This window comes from Plecotus auritus, assembly GCF_963455305.1.
Source record: "Plecotus auritus genome assembly, chromosome: X".
NCBI lineage: Eukaryota > Metazoa > Chordata > Mammalia > Chiroptera > Vespertilionidae > Plecotus > Plecotus auritus.
This window is the reverse complement of record NC_137784.1, coordinates 12,474,551-12,499,471: the sequence shown is the minus strand read 5'-3', so window position 1 is coordinate 12,499,471 and position 24,921 is coordinate 12,474,551. Positions and strand designations below refer to the sequence as shown.

The 24,921-nt window shown below is 44.5% G+C and overlaps 1 protein-coding gene across 6 annotated transcripts in view; it reads left to right on the top strand.

The window, feature by feature from the left end:
* Positions 1-12,157, top strand: part of MAP7D2 (MAP7 domain containing 2) — a 113,317-nt gene extending 101,160 nt beyond the window's left edge. For all 6 annotated transcript variants that reach the window (XM_080651961.1, XM_080651964.1, XM_080651962.1 and 3 more), the window contains 7 exons: positions 573-819; positions 1,874-1,978; positions 3,010-3,066; positions 3,715-3,793; positions 5,181-5,367; positions 8,499-8,774; positions 10,882-12,157. In XM_080651961.1, the coding sequence (XP_080508087.1) occupies positions 573-819; positions 1,874-1,978; positions 3,010-3,066; positions 3,715-3,793; positions 5,181-5,367; positions 8,499-8,748 (925 nt within the window). In that variant the 3' untranslated portion in view covers positions 8,749-8,774; positions 10,882-12,157. The remainder of the gene's footprint in view (positions 1-572; positions 820-1,873; positions 1,979-3,009; positions 3,067-3,714; positions 3,794-5,180; positions 5,368-8,498; positions 8,775-10,881) is intronic.
* The last annotated feature ends 12,764 nt before the right edge of the window (positions 12,158-24,921 follow it).

Below are 24,921 nucleotides of genomic sequence, written 5' to 3'. Positions count from 1 at the left end.
GCTCTAGTCAGTGGTGCTAAGTGGTTAGAGCATCAGCCTGTGCACCAAGGTTCACGGGTTCAATTCCCAGTCAAGGACATGTACCTGGATTGCAGATTTGATCCCTGGCCCCAGTGGAGGCACACATGGGAGGCAGCCAATCGATGTCTCTCTCTCACATCGATGTTTCTCTCTCTGTCTTTGTCTCCCTCCCCCCCTCCCTTCCACTCTTTCTGAAAAGCAATGGGGAAAATATCCTCAGGTGAGGATTAATTTAAAAAAAATAATGATGGGGCTATAGTCATTTGTAGATTGACTGGGGAACATCTGTGTTTTCATTACAATATGTTCACAATATCATCATTACTCTTCATAGCAGAATGTGGAGTCAACCTTGGTTAAATTTTTTTTTGTAAGTGTATGGGCTGGAGTGGCTTCCCGGGAAGGATGAGTCACTTTCTTAAGTGGATACTAATTCAGGTGCACTTGTCTGTGACTGTATCATGCATTACACTCCTATCAGCACATGGTTCTTTGACAGTTTGCCTTTTGAGCATGTCCCTGTCTTCTAACAACACTTATGTTCTCAAAAGGCTGGAGAGAGAGGAACAGGAAAAAAAGGCAGAGGAGGAAAGACTTCGCCTAGAAGAGGAAGCCCGTAAGCAGGAAGAGGAAAAGAAGCGCCAGGAAGAGGAAAAGAAGCGCCAGGAAGAGGAAAAGAAAAGACTGGAGGAAGAGGAGGCCAAGAGAAAGGCCAAGGAGGAGCAGCTGTTGAAAGAAGAACAAGAAAAGGAAAAACAAGAAAAAGAAAAGCAAGAAAAAGCCATGATTGAAAAGCAGGTACTTATGACTCTTCATATAGACTTTGCCTTAAGGGCCTTAGTTAACATTAGGTAAAATTAGTTAAATTTGAATGACTCATAATATTTACTTGAAATATTTTCTTAAACCAACTGGGCTGGTTATTAAATATGAGTTACTTTGCCCTGGCCAGCATGTTCTGTGGTTAGAGCATGGCCTGTACATCAGAGGGTTGAAGTATCTCAGGTTTGATTCCCAGTCGGGGGCATGTACCTGGGTTACAGGTCCAATCCCCACCCCCCAGTCAGGGTGCGTGTAGGAGGCAACCAATTGATATGTCTGTCACATCGATGTCTCTCTCTCTCTCTCCCTCCCTCTCCCCGCCCCTCCACTCTCTCTAAAATCAATGGAAAAAATACCCTTACTCCTTGGGAGAGGATTAAAATATATGTATATATGAGTTAATTTGGGCAATAAAAGTGAAGTTGGTAATGTTTTCTGTATGTCAGTTTGGGTTCCCTCAAAGACAGACCCTGGATGAGAATATGGGTGCTAGTAGTTGACTCAGGAGAAGATCCCAGGAAGCTGGTACCCGGGGAGTGAGAGGAAAGCCAATGTAAGCGCAATGATGAGTGGGATACTGTGGGCAACTGGACCTCACTGCCTTTGGGACTATCTAAGAAACTGTGGAACATGCCTTAGAATTGTCCCTCTGAGAGGTGAAGAAACGGGGTTATCTACCAACTTCTGCCTCTCATGTCTGAAAGTTAATCCTTTGAGGATTAACTTCCCGAAACTCCTGGCCACATATATACTTCATGGCCAGAGGCTGCCATCAGACATGGAAAGACCTTGGCTACATATGGGAAGTGTCTGCACTAGACTTACTTGCATGGTGGACCAAGGATAGATGAGTGAGGTCTAGCCAGTCTGCTGTGTCATAGAGCCGGCTGTGTAAATCCACATTGAATGTTGGAGCAGCACCACTTTGGGGTAGAGATGAGGTCAAGGAATATATGCAAACCCCAGGGAATTACTATAGTGTTTTCTTAACTTAGTAAAGCCTATGCCTTGGTTTACCTGTTCCTATCAGAAGGAAGCAGCAGAAGCAAAGGCCCAGGAGGCAGCTAAACAGATGCGTCTAGAAAGAGAACAAATCATGCTGCAGATTGAACAGGAGCGACTGGAGAGGAAGAAGGTAAGAGCTAAGGGATTGGGAGGACTGAGCGTGAGGCAGGAACAGGAAGCAAATTCAGTACTCTTGCTGTTGTTGGGTAGAGTGATTTTAGAATTCTCAAATTAGGTCAGGTTCATTGATAGTGTTGTTCAGATCTGCTATATCTTTGTTAGTTTTCTGTCATCTTGTTCTATCATTTATTGAGAGAGGAGTGTTAAAAGCTCCATCTGTGATTATGGATTTGTCCATTTCTCCTTCCAGTTTTATCAACTTTTGTCTTATATGTTTTGAAGCTCTGCTGTTAGGTGAATATATATTTCAAATTACTTAATTTTCCTATTGAGTTGACACCTTTATCATTAGAAAAGTCCTTCTTTATCTCCAGTAACACTTGTCTTAAAATCTACTTCGTTAGTCTATTTGTGATTAGTATTTGCATAGTAAACCTTTTTCCATCCTTTTTCTTTAAACCTATGTATGTCCTTATCAGTGTAAACAGGATATAGTTAGGACTTGTTATTTTAATGCAGTTTGACAGTCTTTGCCTTTAAATTGGAGTATTTGGTCTATTTACATTTAATGCAATCACAGGGAACATTGTGTTTAAGGAGGCTGATTATAAAGGTCCATTCTCATGGTGTCCTAGTACCAGTCTGGGCTTTGTGTTGCTGTAGGCCTGGGAGCTGGGAGACCAATCTGTGGTCACCCCTCCTGATTTGCATCTCAGCCTCACTTTCTCTAGGGTGGTCCTCTTGAATGGCAAGTGGTGATTTATTGAATTTTAGGTAACCTAAGGAGAGGAAGGAGAAAGATGGGATATAAATGAAATCAACACTAGATACTTACTAGTTCACTTTCAAACATTTGACCTTGTCCATAGGGCAAAGGTATACATCTTCAAAACCAATGGAAAACCTGTCTATACTCATTATCCTCTGCTAACGTTTCTCTTTCATGAGTTTTCTGAGAAATGTGAAATTGCATATAGTCCCAGATACTTTTATGTGTTTTTGGTCTTGTATTCCTCTTACCTGGTTCTTTTTGGTTCCCAGAGAATAGATGAAATCATGAAGAGAACAAGAAGGAGTGACGTGTCTCCGGAAGTGAAGGTAGGCATTCAGAATACCATTGTGATAATCCATGTGCTGAGTGGCAGAATACATTCAGAGGAATCATGGATCTCAGAGAGGAGCAGCCAGACAAAATGGACCCTTCCTGCCTTGTTCCTGGCTGGATTCAAGAGACTGCAGGTGCCCGGAAAGAGGAGTCTCAGGAGTTTCAGAGACAGGGTGGTAATTAAAAATTTCCTGCCGAAACCGGTTTGGCTCAGTGGATAGAGCGTCGGCCTGCGGACTGGTCCCGGGTTCGATTCCGGTCAGGGGCATGTACCTTGGTTGCGGGCACATCCCCAGTGGGAGGTGTGCAGGAGGCAGCTGATCGATGTTTCTCTCTCATCGATGTTTCTAGCTCTCTATCCCTCTCCCTTCCTCTCTCTGTAAAATATCAATAAAATATATTTAAAAAAAATTTCCTCAGAGAAATGGGGGTGGGGATGCAGGGAGAGACACAGTAGTCATGAATAAAAAAGAGAATGGTGACATATGAGTAAGGGAAACACAGCTGATTTGTAATAAGCTCAGAAGATCCAAAGAACTACCATGGAGCAGGCAGATGGCTCAGCGTGGTTCCAGATACCCTCTGATGCTTTTCAAAGCATTTGTCTTTCTATGTGAAGTCAGCCTTCTCTCTGTTTTCAGAAAGAAGACCTGAAAATAGAGCTTCAGCCTGCTGTGTGTATGGAAAATAAGCTAGAACCAGTTGTCCCGAACAAAATAGGTGAGTGTGAGGTCTGGTTCTTGGGTTTCTCCTTTCAGCAGGCAAGGGCTTGACACATTTCCTGCAGGGGACAAATACCCATGGGTCCTAAGAGCGTGATTGCTGGACGGGGGCTGTGTACTTTCCCTTCCTGGTGGAATCTCCGTCTCCAGCACAGGTCTGCCAGGTCTGTTTAGAAAGCACTGGGTTCCTCAGTTACTCTAATAATCGTGGAGCAGGAGCCAGCCGTCTGCTGGCCCAATACTGCTTTCCAGGAGCTTAACTGCTGTGCAGGTTCTATTAAGAACTGACCGCTGCTTTACGTGGTTTCTCCTGCCTTCCACACTTCTGGGGAGTCTAGCTCTTTTTTAGCATGTTAGGTGAATATTTATTTCAAATTACGTAATTTTCCCATTGAGATGACACCTTTATCATTAGAAATGTCCTTCTTCTTGCCCAGCCAACGTGGCTCAGTGGTTCAGTGTTGACATATGACCGGGTTGTTGGCTCAATTCCCAGTAGAGGGCGTGTAGGAGGTAGCCAATCAGTGATTCTCTTTCATCATTGATGTTTCTATCTCTCTCCCTCTCCCTTCCTTTCTGAAATCAATAAAAACACATTTTTTTTAAAAAAGAAATGTCCTTCTTTATCTCTAGTAATACTTGTCTTAAAGTCCGCTTCATCAGTCTATTTATGATTTGCATTTGCATAGTAAATCTTTTTCTGTCCTTTTACTTTAAACCTATGTGTGTTCTTATAAGTGTAAACAGCATATAGTCAGGACTTTTTATTTTAATCCAGTTTGACAGTTTTTGCCTTTAAATTGAGTGTTTGGTCTATTTACATTTAATGCATTTAGGGAGACACCACACTTAGAACTCCTTCCATTGAAATATTTCATGGCAGCCAAAGTCAGGAAAGGCATTCTCATCTCAGAGTATGTCTTTTTGCATTTCTCCTTTGCCTTGTGGCTCAAGAACCTGCTGCCAGAGCCTGGGGACTGGTACTGTGCCTGACACCACGTCTCCTGGCTGGCTCATGAGCCCCGCTGCACACACATTGGTAATGCCACTTGCTTTCTCGTCCACTGTGTGAAAGTGATTACCTGGAATTTTTTTTTCCCCAAAAAATGTTGCATTATTGGTAAAGCAGAGGATTAAATTAATTGCCTCCATATCTATAATAATAAAAGCATAATGTGCTAATTAGACCAGACGTCCTTCCAGACGAAGCCGGGGCTGCGAGGGCTGAGGTGGCTGCTGTGGCAGGCTGGGGCAGAGTCAGCCACTGCAGGGCCGAGCCCCTTGCACGAATTTCGTGCATCGGGCCTCTAGTATATATATATATTTGTTCCTCCATTGTTTTGGATATTGTATGATTAACAGAACGACTTTGTGTTCTCAATCAGAAATCAATGGATTGAGCGCCTGCCAGGAAGTGAACAGTGTGGAGAGTGCTGCCCCAGCGACTTTCCCCCGAGACAGTTTCTCCGGTGGGCTTAAACCAGTTGAGGCACTTGTTCATCTGGATGCCCTGGATGGGAAATCCAACAGCCTGGATGACTCAACTGAAGAAGTCCAATCGATGGACGTGAGGTAAGTCGATTTCTGTTGCATTTGAGCCTCATCTCTTCTCCAGACACCTCCCCAGCCTCATAGTTGATTTCTTCATTTTTCACACACCCAGATCACCACAGGTAGGTTTGTTTACCATTCAGGAAAGCTCTCAGTGGTACATTAGTGTCTTAGGTCAGACTCCTTAGAAGCAGAGCCTGGGGCAAGGAGGTCTAGGGCCTGGGATTTATCAGAGAGAGTTCTCAGGAGAAAGGGGGCAGAGCAGGGAACAGGATGGAGCAGGGGAAATCGCTAGGCACGGGAGCCCTGGAGGATGAATTTCCATCAGAGCATGGGCTGAATGAAATACGGAGGCAGCCTACACGCCACTGATCCGTCAGTCATTGGCTGCGGGCTGCTCAGGGCAGGGGTATGCTGGTACAATGTCTGTGGGCACGAGGCTCCCATCAGCTGAAGGCAGTTTTCCTGAAAACGGATGGCAGCTCTGAATCCTTAGCTGCCAGCTTTCTCTGCAGCTGAGGGATGAGTGCGCCTGCAGGTAAAGGGGCACCCACAGGGCCCACTGTGTCTAGACCAGCCTTGGGCAAACTATGGCCCGCGGGCCGGATCCGGCCCATTCGGCTGTTCTATCCGGCCCGCGGAGCCGAAAGAGCGGAGGGTTCTCTTGCTCTCCCCTCCGCTCCTTTACTTTGAATTTACATTAGTTCACACAAACTCTCCATCCATGCTTTTGTTCCGGCCCTCCGGTCCAGTTTAAGAACCCATTGTGGCCCTCGAGTCAAAAAGTTTGCCCACCCCTGGTCTAGTGTCTCATGTTTAAGTGAACCTGTCATTGGAAACTTGATAATGCAACTAGTTTGCTTTCAGATTCTAAAAACTTAAGTATGTTTCTGGAGGACACAACCTGGCAAATTAACCCCGGACAGAGAGGAGAACTGTGTTTGCATCGGGTTGGGCAGAGGCACTTAGAATGGAGAGCCCTGGGCAGTCAGCCTTCCCTCTGCCTGGGAGTGCATGGGGCTCTGAGTCAGGAGGGACCCACAGTGTAGTGTAAAAGCTCTACTGGGCCGAAACCGGTTTGGCTCAGTGGATAGAGCGTCGGCCTGCGGACTGAAGGGTCCCAGGTTCAATTCCGGTCAAGGGCATGTACCTTGGTTGCGGGCACATCCCCAGTGGGAGGTGTGCAGGAGGCAGCTGAATCGATGTTTCTCTCTCATCGATGTTTCTAGCTCTCTATCCCTGTCCCTTCCTCTCTGTAAAATATCAATAAAATATATTTAAAAAAAAAAAAAAAAAAAAGCTCTACTGGAGCTTGCCCTGCCCCTTGGCTGGGAATTCCCAGCTTGGACGGGGGGGGGGGGGGGGGAGTCGGGGGGGAGGGCATGAGGCCGAGGTGTTTCCCAGCGCACACTGACTATCACTACCCCAGCTCGGCACCCAGGCCTGAGCCAGGTATGTGAAAACCCAGGGTCCGGCAGCCCTGTCACCAGAAGATCAAGTCCCATGCAGACTGCTAGCAGGGCCTCCTTGGCTCTTGCCGCCATCTCCCCATCCCCCATCACCACTGGCCACCAGCAGCCACTGCCATGGCAGGCTGCCCCCAGGGAAAACAGCTGAGGCATCTTAAAGGTTAACAACATTCTCACTCCACCACCCCCCCACCCCATGCTGAACCTGATTCTTCTTTTTTTAAAAAAAAACCTCTCCCGAGGGTATTTTTCCATTGTTATTTAGAGAGACCGGAAGAGAGAGGGAAAGACAGAGAGAAATATCAAATATCGATGTGAGAGAAACACATCAATCGGTTGCCTCCCACACGAGCCTGCTCTGACCAGGGTCGAGGAGGAGCCTACAATCGACGTAGGTGCCTTTGACCAGAATCGAACCCGGGACCCTTCGGACCGCAGGCCGACGCTCTATTCACTGAGCCAAACCGGCTAGGACATGAGCCCCCTTAGTCTTTGTGTCTCTGTGTGAGGGAAGGGGGCAAGACATGGCACCGGCCAGGGTTCAAGAAAGGGCAGGAGCTTTGTGTGCGCACTGAGTTCTCCCAGTGGCCACCTTTGCTTTTGGAGAGAGATTTCTGGAGGTTGTGCCCAAGGTTGTGGCATTCTCTCCTGCCCAAGCTCTGACTAGCTGTTAAACCCCGGAAGTGGACCGGGTGTTCCTACTGATGAGGCAGGTTGCAGGCTGCAGCCACCAGAAGTGGTGTCAGGTCTGCTGCTGCTCAGTGTGAGGGGGATGGGTCTTCTGAGCTTCTACAGTGCAATGGGTTTTTCTAGATTCTTCTCTAAGATCTTATTGAGGGGAAAAAGAACAGACCAACCTGGCAGCAGCCTTATTCTGGCCGATAAGAGAGACTCCAGGTGACAGGCCCTCAAACTGCAGCTGCCTTCCATCTCTAGGGAGAGGAGAGAGGGAGTCAGGCCCACTGGGCAGGAGCTGGATAAGTCAGGGGGCGGAGTGGAACCTCACTTTAGAGGAGTTGTGGGGGGAGGGAGAGATCCGCTCTGCAGGTGCCCGGGTGGATGGTGGGGTCCTTGTTGAGAGGGCCCTAACCTTCACTGAGCACTCACAGCAGGTGGCTCACAGGAACGCTCCCCAGCAAGAGTGTGTCCTGCTTGCTCGCAGGAACCCTGGCAGGAGAGAAGACTGTTTGTCCCATTTTACAGCGGAGGAAGCTAAGGCTGGGGAACGAAAAGCAGCTAGAGAGAGGCAGCATCCTGAACCCGAGGCCAATGAGGACCCTTCCTCAGCTTGCTTTTAACTTCCAGCATTTGCTTTCTGTCAGGGTCTCCCATTTCCAAGGTTTGGGAAGTACTTGGCTTCTCTGCAGTAGAGGGCTGGTGCCTGCACTTCCTATATCCTTCCTTCCCACACAGTGTGAGCTTAACCTTCACAGCCCTGCTCAGTCCCCTCCCCTGTTTTCACCCACGGGGCCTTGTGTCTGTCAGCGACTCAGATTTGAAATAACATTTTTTTTTTTTTTACAATGTGTTACATACAAGCTCTGGCTCTAAACCCACCTTCTCTAGAAAAGAAGAGTAGTATAACAAAATATTAGAATTAATAGTTCTATCTGTCTATCTGTCTGTCTCTCTCCCTCTCCTTCTCCTTCTCTCCTCCTCTCTCTGCCCATCCCCCCCCCTTAGTCCTGTTTCAAAAGAAGAGCTTATCTCCATCCCAGAATTTTCACCAGTGAGTGAAATGATTCCTGGGATGTCTCTGGACCAAAATGGAACTGGTAATGCCCGAGCTCTTCAAGATCTCTTAGATTTCACCGGCCCCCCCATGTTCCCCAAGAGATCCAGTGAAAATCTCAGCCTGGATGACTGTAACAAAAACCTGATCGAAGGATTTAACAGTCCCAGCCAAGAAAGTACTCTGAACACCTTCTGTTGACAAATACAGCATCTCTTTAATGAAAGGTACAGTCTTTTGATGATAGTCTACATCTATAACTCTCCAACTGGGGTTGTGAAGGTAGGATAAGCATCACTCAGCCTCCTGGATGGTCAGTTTTATTTTATTTATTTATTTTTAAATACTTTTATTGATTTCAGAGAGGAAGGGAGAGGGAGAGAGAGAGAGAAACATCAATGATGAGAGAGAATCATTGATCGGCTGCCTCCTGCATGCCCCACACTGGGGATTGAGCCTATAACCCAGGCATGGGCCCTGACCGGGAATCGAACCGTGACCTCCTGGTTCATAGGTTGACACTCAACCACTGAGCCATGCCAGCTGGGCTGGGATGGTCAGTTTTATTTGAAAAATGCAAACATGAATATGAATATGTGGTATACACTGCAGCACACACAATAATTGAAATGGATTTCAAGTAAATCCTTCATATGGGAGCCTTCAGCGCCACACCTGCCATGCCCAGCCCTGCTCTTTGTGGTGTGTTGATGGGGTGTATGTGTTGAAAAGCACTGGCTACAAGTTTGACCTAACACCTGTCTCGGGTAGGACCTTATTTAGAAGTAAAGAGAGAATGTTCTAATAGTGGTGCAAGGTAGTATTAATAAAATGAACTGCTCCCTTAGTTTTATTCAGCAACATCTCATGTTCTAGCCAGAATCATTCATATACATTGATGTTGGGCCAAATGATTGCCTGTTCTGTTGACCCGTTCTGGAGTCTTCCAAAGCAAACATTTGTTCCTGGAGCATACCTGAGGGAGTGGGGGTTTGAGGACGGGGACTGAAGTTTGTGCCCTGAAGCTTTTGTTCCCCACTTTTGGCCTTTTTTTTCTTGCCAAAGTTCTTCTAGAAGCTCTTATTGTTTGAGTAAGTTATATCTATGGGTTCCAAACCCTCTGCATTTGTGTGCATTTAGTTATACACACCTCACATTGGATTTACTTCAGTTTGAGGCTCATTTGTTGTTCAGTGATTAAAATTTATTTATAAATTAATTCTAAGTTTGGAAATTAGAATTTATCATCAGGGTGTTTTTTTTTTATAACTTAATAATAATGCCAAATTCCTCCCGCTGTACACTCCTTTTAGATATTTTTATAGTCTCAGCATTCTCTCGGTCACTTTTTTCCCTGCTGCTCCACTCCTATAGCAGAACTTTGATGCCTGATATGACTTAGTCCAATCTTTCTCTTTCTCAAATGAGAAAACAGGTTGAGGAGGCCACATAGACGAGGTCACGGTGTTTCTTATGCTTATTTCTGTCTGACCGCAGCTGTTGGCTGTACACAGCACATTTTAGAGTTCCCTTCTCTTGGCTCATGGGAAAGCAGTTGTGGTCCCTTCACACGTGGGAGGGAATGTGTGACAGATAATTTTTAAAATAAAGACTATCCCTGGTTTGGAAGAGCAGCTGCCTTTTTGGACACTTCAAAAACAAAAACCATACCTAAGCATTCTATTTCCCTGACATATGGCTTAATATTTAGTAGACATTTTCTTTTGCTGTTAGCATACCTCGAACCCTTCAGTTCACTGACCTCACTATCCAGTATGGATCAGAAAATCCACAAAACCTAGGTTCCTCCAGTCTTTTTCCTGCATCTCTAAATAGTTATTTCCCGCATAACTAAAAGAAGTGAAAACTCCCTGTCCAAAAAGAAAAACAAAATACCTGGGCTAAATAATTGCATTCCTATTGCTTGTATACATTTTTCATATAATCCAGTTCTCAAGTTCTTTCCAACCAGAGGTGGTACCTTCAGGGTTGGGTGGCAGGGGGGCATTTGGAAATGTGTTGGGTTTTTTGTTGTCACAATGGCTGGTGGCAGCTCTGGCATCTGGAAAGCAAAGCTTGGGACCTTAAACATCCTGCAGGTTTTCAGACGATCCACACAAAGAAAACTCAGCCCACCTAAAAGAACAGTCCTACACAAAATGCTGCAGCACTTCTGCCGAGAGATGCCATGTGAGCCACGGAAAAGAAACTCACCGGGCAGGCACAACATCTCACAGTGTGGGAGCATTTAGGGAGAGGGCATAGAAGGCTGCAAATTGCAAATACTCAGTCTCTTCATCGGTCTCACTGAGGTCTGTTTGTGAATTGACACAGGTGGCGTTTAGAGAAGCCGTGAAGCTGCTGGCAGTGAGATCCGAGCTGCCAGGCCTTGGAAGGAGCTTCTGTCGTCCCTAACCACTGGATTCCAAATCATTAAATCGAAATGTAATTGTATTCCTAGTTAGTATATCAAACACTGGCCACTCTTGGTAGAAACCTTGCAAAGTTGGCCTTGTCGGGCTTTAGCGACATTTCATGTTACGGTTCTATTTATGAGCTTCGGCTGCCGATAAAGCGCTTACTCTACTACTTACTCTATTATCGTAAAGGTCATCCGAAACCAATGAGTCATTCCAGCTGCGAAGTTCACCTTGTAACCATTCTTATTCCCAAAGTTGGAGCACATACACATTTAGATGATTCCTGTAAATATTCTAGACATTTACCCAGACTCTACTGAAACATATACTGAAAGTGGGCTGCATAGCTCCCATGTGCGTTTAGAAAAAGAAATTCCAGAGGGTTTTCCCCTCTCTCTGAGGTTTCTGTGTTGGAAGTTGCTATCAAGAAGCCGTTTTATTATTAAGCTTCGTCACCTGCCAAATGCGTTGCGCCAGATTACTCCTTGAGGAGCTAATGGGATAACTTGTTGAGTAAGGAATCCATCACACAGTGGAATGATGGCTGTTTTCTGATGCATATTCCTATAAACATGAGCAGCTGAATCTAGCGAGGACCTTTTCATGTTGCACCTTAAAACCTCCAAGCTGTAGACACTCCAAACCATCAAGTGGCTTTTGAACTGAGTGAATCCTGTGTCTCATGCACTGGTGGTTGGTTTTCACGTTGTTGCTATGAGGGCTTTTGTTTCTTTGTTTGCTCCTGTGTTTGCTCAACTCTAATAAAACCAGGCACAAGTGAAAATGATAACGCTCCGAAACGAAGGGGCCCTGAATGGGACTCAGTGTATCACTATGATGGACTTTAACATAGAACATCTGAACGGAGGACAGATGACGCTAGAATGTATACTTCCCGTGTTTTATGCCCTATAATGTGTTTTCTTAATTTCATTCCTTGTGGTGAAATGTGACTTTCAGATTAAAACGACCTTTTCTTCTTTGAAACTCTTTTTTTTGACTTGTACAATAAGAGCTTAGAAAGATCCATACTTCTGACTGAGGTTTGCAGCCAGGAAATACAAAGCAGTGTCAATAGTAATCTTGTTTATGTGCTTTCAAAACCAGCTGCAGTTTAAGACTTTATTAGTTATGGAAACTGTGTATGTTGGTGTATGTGTAAAAACTAAAATAAAATATATGCCTCCACTAATGCAGTGCCATTGATCTTGATGACTATTGGGGAAAATCCATTTTATGACAAGCACAGAAAATGAGAGCATAGTCGGACTTTCAAAAATGCGTCGCCCTCTTTCTTACAGCTTTATTTCGCCAACGGTCTGTTTTGTTGTGATCTGTTGTACCTCACAGTGTCATTGTAACTGTGGTGATGCCTCATTTGCATGACGTGTACATTATCTTTAATGTGAAATACGTTTTCACTGAAGAGTTTGATAGCATGCTAATATTTTGTTTATTTCTGTAGGCTCAGTGAAGAAATTTGCTGAAAGCAAACCAGTTTTTTTTTTAAGTCCATGTGGAAAACACACACAGAAATCTTGTGTGGCCATCCTTTCCCTGTCAAACTCATTAAAATTCCTCTATTGTCAGTTCCAAGTGAAGCCGACTGTGGAAATAAGCTTAAGTGATGAGCTGCACTAGGACATGATGAACTTCTAAGTACAGTAAAGTTGCTGTACTTTCAGACCACTGATGGGAGGGATTTCTAGCTAGTTAAGATGCAGCTAACCTTAGTGTAACCTCCGAAAATATTCCACATAGCAATCTGGTGTTTAAACAAAATTATAACGAATGGTGAGTGATCCTTATTTTCCAGTAAGCTGAAACCCAGACCAGCTTTTTTGTATCTAATTCATGGCTTGCCTACAGCCCGGGAGAGAGTACCAGCCAGGACCAGAAGCCAGGGAGGCAGCACAGGAATGGAGATGTTGGAATCCACATGGTAACTTCTGGGCTACAATCTCCAAAGCTGAGGCTCAGTCAAATGCAGCCTTCCTAGTTCTGCTGACAAAGGCTTTGGCAAGGGCACAGGAGTGGACATCCTAACTCTTTCCATATGCTGGCCTTTGACAGTGGCATTACAAATAGCTTCTGTCATCATGAGCTCTGGCCAGAGGGTCACAGTGGAGGCCAGTCACTCCTAAGAGCAATACCTATTTTGTGAAGATTCTAAATTTTTCTCAGTATGTACAGGTTTCCTATTAGCAAATGTTTCTTTAAACTAAATTTAGAAAGCAAATGTAAGGAACTAATCTGTTCCTAGAGGTATCCCTTTACATTGGGGCACAACACAGGGTGACCTCTATCCCCACTCTTCAGCCTCGTTCAGGAAGCACCATTACATACAATGGAGCAAGAACTCTTAGAAACATTAGAAAAGAGAAGCCTTTATAGGTGGTCTCTTTTGGGAGAATCCAAGAGAAACAACTAAAAAACTCTTAGAATAATTTCGCAGGGGAGCCAACTACTAAATAGAGAAATTAATAGTTTTCTTACACATTAACAATAAACAGGAAGTAGATCCCAACAAAAGCCATGTCACTCCTAGAATTAATTAGCTGTGTCTAAAGCATGACTACAGCGCATTAGCATAGATGGAAATGGAAAGACAAGCCATGTTCCCAAATGGGGAAACCTACGCTTGTGAAGAAGACTAGCAGTAGGCGGCCCCCACATTTGTGCAGTATTCGTAAACTAAATGAAGTTCCAATCAATGGGATTTCTTGTTTGCAACCTGAAAGTATAATTTTACGCTTCATGTAAGGAAATAAACACTCTTCGCCATCTTGCAGCCTGACTCCGAAGTCAGTGAGGAAATGATAAAGACAGAAGGAGGATCCAAGGTGTGGGTACAAATTATGGTTCAAAGTTTAAGTTAGGGAAAAATTTAGATACAAGGCCTGGTACGAGCCTTTAAAGTTCCTAAATTGATACCCCTCTCCCCAGGATGTGCCATGATTTCAGGAGGTGAGAAGCAGTGGTCTCTGCTCCCTGTGGTTTACACTTCTCCAGGAGTAGACTTTAACAGTCGGGCATGTCCTGAGTTCCTGCTATATGTGAGATAGTTCTAAGACTTCTCCAGGCTCTGAGGTAGGTAGAAGAGGGTTATGTCCCTAAGGACACACAGCTGGAACTTGGCAGAGCTGGGGGTGACCTCAGGGCCCCAGCTTTGGTTTCCCCGGGGAAGCTGACAAACTCATCTGCCCCTGAGAGCAGAGAAGTGTTTTTGCTAGAACAGGTGCAGATAGCCAACAAGAGCCTGAACCCCCATGGGGAATCCTAGTTTTAAGTGTGCTTTTATTAAAAAAAAAGATTGAGGTATCACTCATATACCATAAAATTCCCCCTTTTAAAGTATACATCTCCATCTTTGATTTTTCACAAAGTTGTGCAACTATCACCACTATAATTCTAGAACATTTTCATTTAAGTGTGCTTTTGCAAGCATTTCTTTTTTTAAAATATATTTTTATTGATTTCAGAGAGGAAGGGAGAGGGAGAGAGAGAGAGAAACATCAGTGATGAGAGATCAATAATTGATTGGCTGCCTCCTGCACGCCCCACACTGGGATTGAGCTCACAACCCAGGCATGTGCCCTGACCCGGAATCAAACCTCCTGGTTCATAGGTCAATGCTCAACCTCTGAGCTGTGCTGGCCGGGCTGCAAACTTTTCTTTTTTTCTGTGTTTTGTTTTGTTTACATAGTTTTATGGACATATCAGTGACATATAGTCAACTGCACGAATTTAAAGTGTACAATTTGATACTTTAAAAAATATTTGTTGTTGAAAGTATTACATATGTTCCCTTTCCCCCCCTTTGGCCCCCTCCAGCTCTCCCACCCCCGACCCCAGGCCCTCACCACCCCAGTGTCTGCATCCACGGGACATGCATATATGCATACAATGTCTGGTTGATTACCTCCCTCCCACCCTCCCTCCCCTGCCTTCCCTCTGAGATTCCACACTCTGTTCCATGCTTCCATGTCTCTGGGTCCACTCCATTCATCAGTTTATTTTGTTAATTAGATTCCACATATGAGTGAGATCATGCAATACTCGTCTTTCTCTGACGGACTTATTTCACTTCGGGCTGCAAGCTTTTCTTCTTCTTTTTTTTTTTTAAATATATTTTATTGATTTTTTACAGAGAGGAAGGGAGAGGGATAGAGAGTTAGAAACATCGATGAGAGAGAAACATCGATCAGCTGCCTCCTGCACACCCCCTACTGGGGACATGCCCGCAACCAAGGTACATGCCCTTGACCGGAATCGAACCTGGGACCTTTCAGTCCGCAGGCTGACGCTCTATCCACTGAGCCAAACCGGTTTCGGCTCTTTTTTTTTTAAATATATTTTATTGATTTTCTACAGAGAGGAAGGGAGAGGGATAGAGAGTTAGAAAAATCGATGAGAGAGAAACATCGATCAGCTGCCTTCTGCACACCCCCTACTGGGGATGTGCCCGCAACCAAGGTACTCGCCCTTGACCGGAATAGAACCTGGGACCCTTCAGTCCGCAGGCTGACGCTCTATCCACTGAGCCAAACTGGTTAGGGCTGCAAGCTTTTCTTTTCTTTTTTTTTTTTTTTTTAAATATATTTTTATTGATTTTTTACAGAGAGGAAGAGAGAAGGATAGAAAGTCAGAAACATCGATGAGAGAGAGACATCGATCAGCTGCCTCCTGCACGCCCCCTACTGGGGATGTGCCCGCAACCAAGGTACATGCCCTTGACCGGAATCGAACCTGGGACCCTTCAGTTCGCAGGCCGACGCTCTACCCACTGAGCCAAATCGGTTAGGGCTGCAAGCTTTTCTTATCCATTGGTCTACTCAGAGCAGAGAGCTTGGCTTTATCATCAGTTCAAGGTCCCGTTGTACCTGGAAGCAAGAACATGGAATTTCAAAATAGTATTCCATGAACCAGTCACATATCCTTCTCTCTTCCAGTAGGTGAAATTGGGGGAGGGGAGGGCTGTTTTGCGTTGTTTCACATTCTCTGTGCATAAATATTGGATTAAATGCCAAACACTTGCTCACTTATCAGATACCCAGCATGGGACTTCTAGGTTGATGCGAGACATAGAGTGGGTGAAACTGATTTAAAACGCTTTGAAAACCCTGAACCTTTGGAGATGTGCCTTTAACGTGTTACCATTAGATCAGGCGGGCGAGGGCTGGCTCTACTTGCCCTCGTGTTGCAGAGACAGATGGCCCATGTCGACCATGAGGGAGACAGTGTTTCAGTGCTGCCAAGTTTCTTTCTTTCTCCTGAGGTCTATAGGTCGGGGTCCAAGACAGTGGGCGCTGCATGTACTGTGGAAAGAAATTACTCCTTCCACAGCCCACAACCGGAGGGGCATCTTGCAAAAGGCACAGGGAGCTAATCGGCTTCAGGTAACGTGCTTGGAGAGTTCAGTCCCCACCTTTCCCTCTAGCTCCGCAGTAAACAAGCGAGAAGCTTCTGTGAGGTGGTTAGGAAATACCAACGGTTAATCCTCCCATTGGCATTGAGGGATGGTTGGCATTAGGAGAAGCGGCTAAAGCAGCCAGCCTTCTGTACTTCCAAGAAAGTATGAAGGCAGGCTTTCCCTACCTCGCCTTTTCTCAGGAAATGTAAAATGCAAGTAATAGAGTCCCAAGGAACTGAGCTTTTACTTAAAGTCACTTCGCCAAAACCGGTTTGGCTCAGTGGATAGAGCGTTGGCCTGTGGACTGAAGGGTCCCGGGTTCGATTCCGGTCAAGGGCATGTACCTTGGCTGCGGGCACATCCCCAGTGGGAGGTGTGCAGGAGGCAGCTGATCGATGTTTCTCTCTCATCGATGTTTCTAGCTCTCTATCCCTCTCCCTTCCTCTCTGCAAAAATATCAATAAAATATATTAAAAAAAAAAGTCACTTCTTTCAGATTAGGGACAACATCTCTCAGGTTGCTGTCCTTTTCTTTTAATCGTTTTCCTAGTGGTGTGTAGGCTCATCTTTGAAACAACCGGAAATTTGTCAATAAAAAAGCGGTAGCTGGGAAGGGGCTGGTCATCCACACTAGACACCCTGAGAATTGATTGGATCGGATGCAGTCCCCATGGTGTGACTCAAAGGCTGTTTTAGAACAAAAGCTGAATCCTACTGGTATCACCAAGAGGAAAGAATACATTCCATTTCCTCAGTGGACCTGGCCTTCTGCAGTGTTCTCAAGGGCCACCCCTGTGCAGGGATGGCCCCGATAGCTGGTGTGAGATGTTCGCCAATGGTAACAAATGACCCAGAATGTGGAAGTAAGGCTGAAAGAGGACTTTGCTCTCTTTCAAAACCCTGCTCTAGACCATGGTCTCCGTGAGGCAGCCCAAGGGGCTGCTGAGTCTTGGGGCATGTGATTTTCTATGACTGACCATGTACTATTGACCAGGACCCATTCTCTGCAGCGATTCACTTTAGACCAGCCTTGGGCAAACTACGGCCCGCGGGCCGGATCCGGCTGTTCTATCCGGTTCTCTTGCTCTCCCCTCCGCTCCTTTACTTTGAATTTATATTAGTTCACACAAACACTCCATCCATGCTTTTGTTCCGGCCCTCCGGTCCAGTTTAAGAACCCATTGTGGCCCTCGAGTCAAAAAGTTTGCCCACCCCTGCTTTAGACAGACCGTTGCAGATGACTTTGTCCCGCAGAAAAGCTAGCTCCAAAGGTTATGACTGTTTGTACCTGACTTTGCAATCTTATTCCAGCATTTCTCCCCCACTAAATGTATGTGTGTGTTGCTGTGTGTATAAAATCTGTCTGTATGTGTGTTGCTGTGTGTAGAGCTACATCAGCATGTACGTAATATCAGCTCCCATAGCCTCCCTTGATCCAGCTTTGTCATCCTGCTCCTTAAGGAGTTAAACACGTTTTTGACACATATATTTAGATCACTGTATATTTACATCCCCAATTATGCTCTGAACCTTTGGGAAGTTATGCTTTGAGAAGGAGGAAGCTTGAAGCCCTCAGCAGGCTTTGGGGAATTTTAAACAGCTGCCACAATGGTCTTAAAGGTTCATATTAAATGCTAGCATTGTGGATGTGGTGGTGTGCCGTCACCCAGAAAGACCTCCCCTTTAGGACTGAGGTATTTGTCCTTCCGGATGTCTCCTTCCAGATGCTGGAGGTAGAGTTCCCTCTGAGAATTGTCCTTGCCTGAAGGAGGCTGCCCCAACCCCCTCACTTGGGCAGCCTGTATCCAATGACTGGGTAACTGGGCATATAAAGACCTTTGCCTCAAGGTGAGACAATTCAGAGAGACTGTCATAGCGACAGAGCTCCCAGTGGGTTCACCTGAGGCCTTTGTGGAGACTGCATTGCAGCCCAAGTTCTCCCTCCTGCTTCCTCTGCTCCACCAGCACTCCCCAGGTACTTCCCACATGCTAATTGGTCTTAGAGTCTGTTCTTGGGGGATCTGATCTAAGCCAGCCAGGCATTGTGCTAAGGACTTTCAGCATTCTCTCTCTTAACCTTAAGAACGACTTTCAGAGATAGGCCCTGTTGTTGCTGTGCTCACTTTACTATGAGGGCCAAGACGAGTGAAGTGCCTTGTCCAAGGTCACGTACAGCCAGGAAGTACAGAGCTGTGCTCCAAGCCCCAAGATTTTCTTTGGAGCCTGTGTTTGCCTTGGCCCACCACACCTCAAAGTTACTGCCTGGGAAACTCACACAGAACCAACCCCATGAGTTTGACATGCTTGCCCTAGAGGCTCTTGCCAGTCTACACATCTTCTAGCTATATTTGCAAGCTTCCCATTTGATCTCAACCAGCTTCCCTCACCAGAAGTTGTTGCTGACTTTGCAAATCCCTCGGAATCTTCTGCAGAAGCCATTTGATCTATCTTTCTATTGCTTGGTCCAGCAGAATACCTGCACCCTCTGTCTGGAAGCACAGAAAGTTGGTATTAGATTTTTTTTTGTCATCTAGGAGGAAATGCTCACTTATGAAGCAACTATGTGTAAACACCTATTCCCTCCTCCATGCCAAGCATTTTGCTAAGGATGGGGCGGAGCAGAGAATGTGGTGAGATATTGTCCCCACCCTCCTGGATCCCAGTCTATCAGGGAAGAGAGACAGTAGACAAATAATTTAGGAAGTTATTATTTGCAATTGGGATGGGTAACGAGGTCAGGTCTGTTGTTACACATTTTCATATTATTACAGTTTGAGATGAGACATTTCTTTGTTTGATTCTTTGATTAATTCCTGTTTCCCTCACTGTAAGCTGATAGGGCTGCCATATTCCTACCACTAACACAGGTATTCAGTAAATATTTGTGGGTGAATAAACACATTTGTCACTGAGGAAATCTATTAATTAAAATCCATGGCCTCTGATCTTCATATCTTTTTGCCAGACACACATTCTATCATGGGATGACAGTCTCAACGATCCTGGGTTTTGTGTTTGCTTTTAGATCCCCAGCACCTAGAACAGCACCTGTCATAGAGTAGAACCACAATAAAACATTGCTGAATACAGTCAAACCTTGGTTCGACCAAGTTGTTCATGGAAAAAATGTCTTGGTTGTTGAACAAACTTCGTCTTTTTTTTTTTTTTACCTCACAACCCTTTAGTGCTAATACATCAGCATGACACAAAGCATCTCTCAGGCCACAAACAAAGGAGAGAATGTGCAAGTAAGAGTCAGTTTACCGCTAACATCTCAGAAAATAGTGCTGTGAACATTTTTGTATGTGTTTGTTGTTATTTTTGCTTTTGATGCTGGTGAAATGGATGATTAGCACGATTTTAAAACATAAAGAGGCCATCAAGAGTGCTAATGTTTCTAATGGTGTGAAAGAAACATTGATCTCAAGCAATTGAAGAGGTAGAAAAACTGTTGTTGATTTGGATAAATGAAAAGCAGTTAGCCAGTGACAGCAACAAAGATGCCACATGCTGACCTCCTGAAAGTCACCCCTGGAATGCGTGCTGAAAGTGATTCATTTAAGGCTAGTAGGGGTGGTTCAATAAGTTTAAGAAAAGAAGTGTTTGTTTATAGATTAAATAGTACATTAGACATGTATTGTATATAAGAAAGGTTAAAACTGTATCATTTGGGGTCTGGAATGAATTAATTCAATTTACATGATTTCTAATGGGAAAAATGATTCGGTTTTCGAACAAATCGCTTCTCCAACAGTCTTCTGGAGTGAATTAAGTTAGAAAACCGAGGTTCCACTGTAAATGTTTTTTAAAAATTGAGAATATGTATATCAATTTGGATGGTTACACAGCAGAAAGTGGCTTCAATATTAAGGTTATTTATTAATCACACATAATACATAACAAGCTCCAAAGGCAGCTCAATGACATCCGGATTCTGGGGACAGCGCTTCTTTGAGTCCAATCCTCACTCCACTGTGATCAAAGGGGTACAGAAGTTAGTGGTGCCGAAACCAGTTTGGCTCAGTGGATGGAGCGTCGGCCTGCGGACTGAGGGGTCCCGGGTTCGATTCCGGTCAAGGACATGTACCTTGGTTGCGGGCGCATCCCCAGTGGGAGGTGTGCAGGAGGCAGCTGATCGATGTTTCTCTCTCATCGATGTTTCTAACTCTCTATCCCTCTCCCTTCCTCTCTGTAAAATATCAATAAAATATATTTTTTAAAAAAAACGCTCTACTGGAGCTTGCCCTGCCCCTTGGCTGGGAATTCCCAGCTTGGACGGGGGGTGGCGGGGGGGGGGAATCGGGGGGGAGGGCATGAGGCCGAGGTGTTTCCCAGCGCACACTGACTATCACTACCCCAGCTCGGCACCCAGGCCTGAGCCAGGTATGTGAAAACCCAGGGTCTGTGCGCCACTGTTGACAAAGCCCTTAAAATAGTAAAGGTAAAGCAAGGAGAGCATCCACAAAAAATGCCTATCTCATGGGAGGAAAAAAGGAGAAAGTATCCAGCTAAGTACATGGTGTCTCAAAAAAAATGTATATACACTGTAACAGCTGATAGCTCAATTTTGAAAATGAAATGTATTTTAATAAACACTGCCTCTATAGTTATTCCAAGTGTGTGTATACATTTTGGGGCTACGCTATGTGCACATCACATTTTGTTATGAGTATTAAGGAACACAACCAAAGTCAGACAGTTAAGAAAAGAGAAAACTCACCTGGTTCTGTCATCTCTGGGTTATAAGGACTAATGTAGATGCTGAAGACATGACTAACACAATGCAAATCAATTATACAAAAGCTATGAGAAAAATCTGGGCCAACAGACTTGTCAAGGGATGAGAAAGCTATTTGTCCTACTCCTCCTTAATTATCTTATTCTCCCATCAATCAGCATTTTTAAAAAGAAAGCTAGACAGGACAGCTGGAGATACATGTCAGAATGGGTTTCCCCAGAAGCAGTGTCCCTCCCCAAAATGACAATAACAGTGGGCACTCAGTCTAAGTCTGTATCAAAGCCTGCTTCCCTCTTTTTTAAAAATATATTTTTATTGATTTCAGAGAGGAAAGGAGAGGGAGAGAAAGATGGAAACATCAATGATGAGAGAGAATCATTGATTGGCTGCCTCTTGCATGCCCCACACTGGGGATTGAACTTGCAACCCAGGTATGTGCCCTTGACTCGGAATCGAACCGTGACTTCCTGGTTCATAAGTCAACACTCAACCACTGAGCCATGCCAGCCAGGCCTGATTCCTTCTTCTTCTTCTTCTTCTTTTTTTTTTTAAAGTTTTTTATTTCAGAGAGAAGGGAGAGGAAGAAAGAGATAGAAACATTGAAGAGAGAGAAACATCTATCAGCTGCCTCCCGCATGCCCCCTACCAGGCCTGGAAGCCTTCTGGTGCTTGGGACTACACTCAGCCAACTGAGCAGCACCGGCCGGCCTCCCTCTTTTTTAAAAATTTGACTTTTTTTGGTTTTGTTTAAGAATTAGTAGTTTTAAAACTATTCTGAATTTCATCAAGCCTCTACATCTCTCCTCTGGTTTGCAGGGAATACAAGCCACAGGGAATACAAACCACAGGGAAGTGGTTGTCAAACTCGAGGGAGCTTCCTAACGCCCTGGAGGGCTTATTGTTGTGATGCTGGGCCCCACCCCCGGAGTTCCTGATTGAATTTTAAGGGACGTTTTAACATTTAGTGCACGATCGCACTCCTGCTCCTTTTCTTCTGATATGACACTAGTAATGTCACACTTACGGTCTATTCCTTCAGCCTTGGTCCCAGACAGAACCAAAGCCGACCCATGATGGACTTGTGAGAAATAAACATTTGCTGTTATAAGCCACTGAGATTTGGGGATTGCTATTATAGCATAACATATAATTACAAATACAGAATCCTTATATTAAGCGTATTTGGCATTCTATAGCAGATTTAGCTTTTCTTTTTTAAAAAAATTTTTAAAAATATATATTTTATTGGTTTTTTACAGAGAGGAAGGGAGAGGGATAGAGAGTTAGAAACATCGATGAGAGAGAAACATTGGTCAGCTGTCTCCTGCACACTCTCCACAGGGTATGTGCCCACGACCAAGGTACATGCCCTTGACTGGAATCGAACCTGGGACCCTTGAGTCTGCAGGCCGATGCTCTGTCCACTGAGCCAAACCGGTTAGGGCCAGATTTAGCTTTTTATGAAAAATCAAAGAAAAATAAAATAAATGGAAGGGCAGATAATATTCCATTTTTCTTAGGCGCGCGTGCGTGTGCCTGTGTGTGTGTGTGTGTGTGTGTGTGTGTGTGTGTGTGTGTGAGAGAGAGAGAGAGAGAGAGAGAGAGAGAGAGAGAGCGCTATTCATATACCCACCAAGAGCTACGTGATTAAAGAGTTTCAGAACATGCCTCCCCAAGATGTGCCACTTTGGCATGTGAATTATTTTGAGTTGAAGGCAATAGAAACCCTCCGGGCTTAGGGGAAACTTTTACTTCTTCCTTAAAGAATTTAAATTTGGGCCAAAACCGGTTTGGCTCAGTGGATAGAGTGTCAGCCTGCGGACTGAAAGGTCCCAGGTTCGATTCCGGTTGGGGGCACGTAGCTTGGTTGTGGGCACATCCCTAGTAGGAGGTGTGCAAGAGGCAGCTGATTGATGTTTCTCTCTCATCGATGTTTCTAACTCTCCCTCTTCCTTCTTCTCTGTAAAAAATCAATAAAATATATATTTTTTTAAAAAAAAGAATTTAAATTTGGGGCCTTGCCCTTAATAAGAGCTATTACTAGAAATAGTTTTTTTGGGGGGAACCTGTCCATAGGGTAGGGGAAACGTCTAATTAGCAAACATTTGCACTTATCTTGTGAATGACCCTCCTCCCCCCTGAAGCCAGAAGGCATCTTACCTCATCCTTATCTCAGAATGCCATATATGTCTTATTTTTCCCTTTCTGTCTCTGACTCTCATGTATGTGGGGTTCCCATACATATGTATGTAATTAAGTTTGGTTATTTTCTCTTGTTACTCTGTCTCATATCAATTTGATGTGATTGTTAGACTATCGGAATGCACTTAGAAGGGTAGAGGAAAATTTGTTCCTCTCCCATATGACTTTGTGCTAACTACTTAATCTTTCTGTCCACACAAGTAGATAGAAAATATTGGGAGGGCCATATCCTTGGCTGCCTGTTAACCAATAATAAGTCTGAACAAAGATCAAAGATCATCTTGTTCAAAGATGTTAATATATATAAAATGAAGTGCACAAAATGAATCATGGAAGAGATAGAAAAATTTTATGACCATTTTAGCATCCTTTTGCAAGAAGGTTGGTCTTCTATAAAACCAGAAGAGAAATTCATAAGGAAGTGAAAGGATGAGATGGAAAGACAGTAGGATGAATTGAAGGAGGAACTGAGGCAAGGAAACGAAAATCTCAATAATAGAATTTAAATAAAAACAGAGGCAGAAATAATGCTTTGGGAAACCTTATCAGTAATTGTAAAAGCAAATTTGATGTCTATCATAATGACCCCCTCAAAAGAAGGATAAAGAGATGAACATGATAAAACAGAGAACTCCCACAAACAACTGCTCTTCCTAAAAGAGAGACCAGAACAAATGGAGCAGAAACAATTCTTGTAGGTAGAATGGCAGAAAACCTTCTTGAACTGAAGCCATATATATGCAGATAAAAAGGACTCATAGCTCTTAACCAGACAGAAAGGACAATATGTGCAACCGAATGGAAACAAAAGTAGTATTCCTTTTAAAGTGCAAATATTTCAGTATGGCCAGAGCATTGAATACAAGGAGGAGAGAGGCTAGAGAGGTAAGCATGAACCGAATGATAAAAGGCCGTATATACTATGCTGAAGAATTTTATCTGTCAAACAGGAAGTAAAATTGTAAATGAAGAGAGGAAAATGATCATTGGTATGGAGCTTAAAGTGGGCAGTAAGGGTTAGTAACAGTAATTACTGGAAAGGAAAGAGGCCACATAAGAGGATTCCTAAGAGGCACCAAGGTTTTCTACTGTGGTGGGTGTCCATAAATTTGTTGTGGCATCATTCTATATAATAAAAGGTTAATATGCAAACCGACCGAATGGCGGAACAATCGGTCACTATGATGCGTTCTGACCACCAGGAGGCAGATGCTCAATGCAGGAGCTGCCCCCTGGTGGTCAGTGCACTCCCACAGGGGGAGTGCTGCTCAGCCAGAAGCCGGGCTCATGACTGGCGAGCACAGCAGTGGTCTCCGTGGCAGTGCTAAGGATGTCTGACTGCCAAAGCCTGCTCCCCACAGGCCTGGCTGAGGGACACCCCACCCCACCGCCGAGTGCACGAATTTCATGCACCAGGCCTCTAGTTCTGTTATAATAGTGTGGCTTTTTTTCTCTCAAGCAGTGCTTGGAAACACAGATGTAGGAATGAAAAACGAAGATAACCTGAGTGTTTAAAGATGGTGGTTTGTTTTTAAAAATATATATATTTTATTGATTTTTTACAGAGAGGAAGGGAGAGGGATAGAGAGTTAGAAACATTG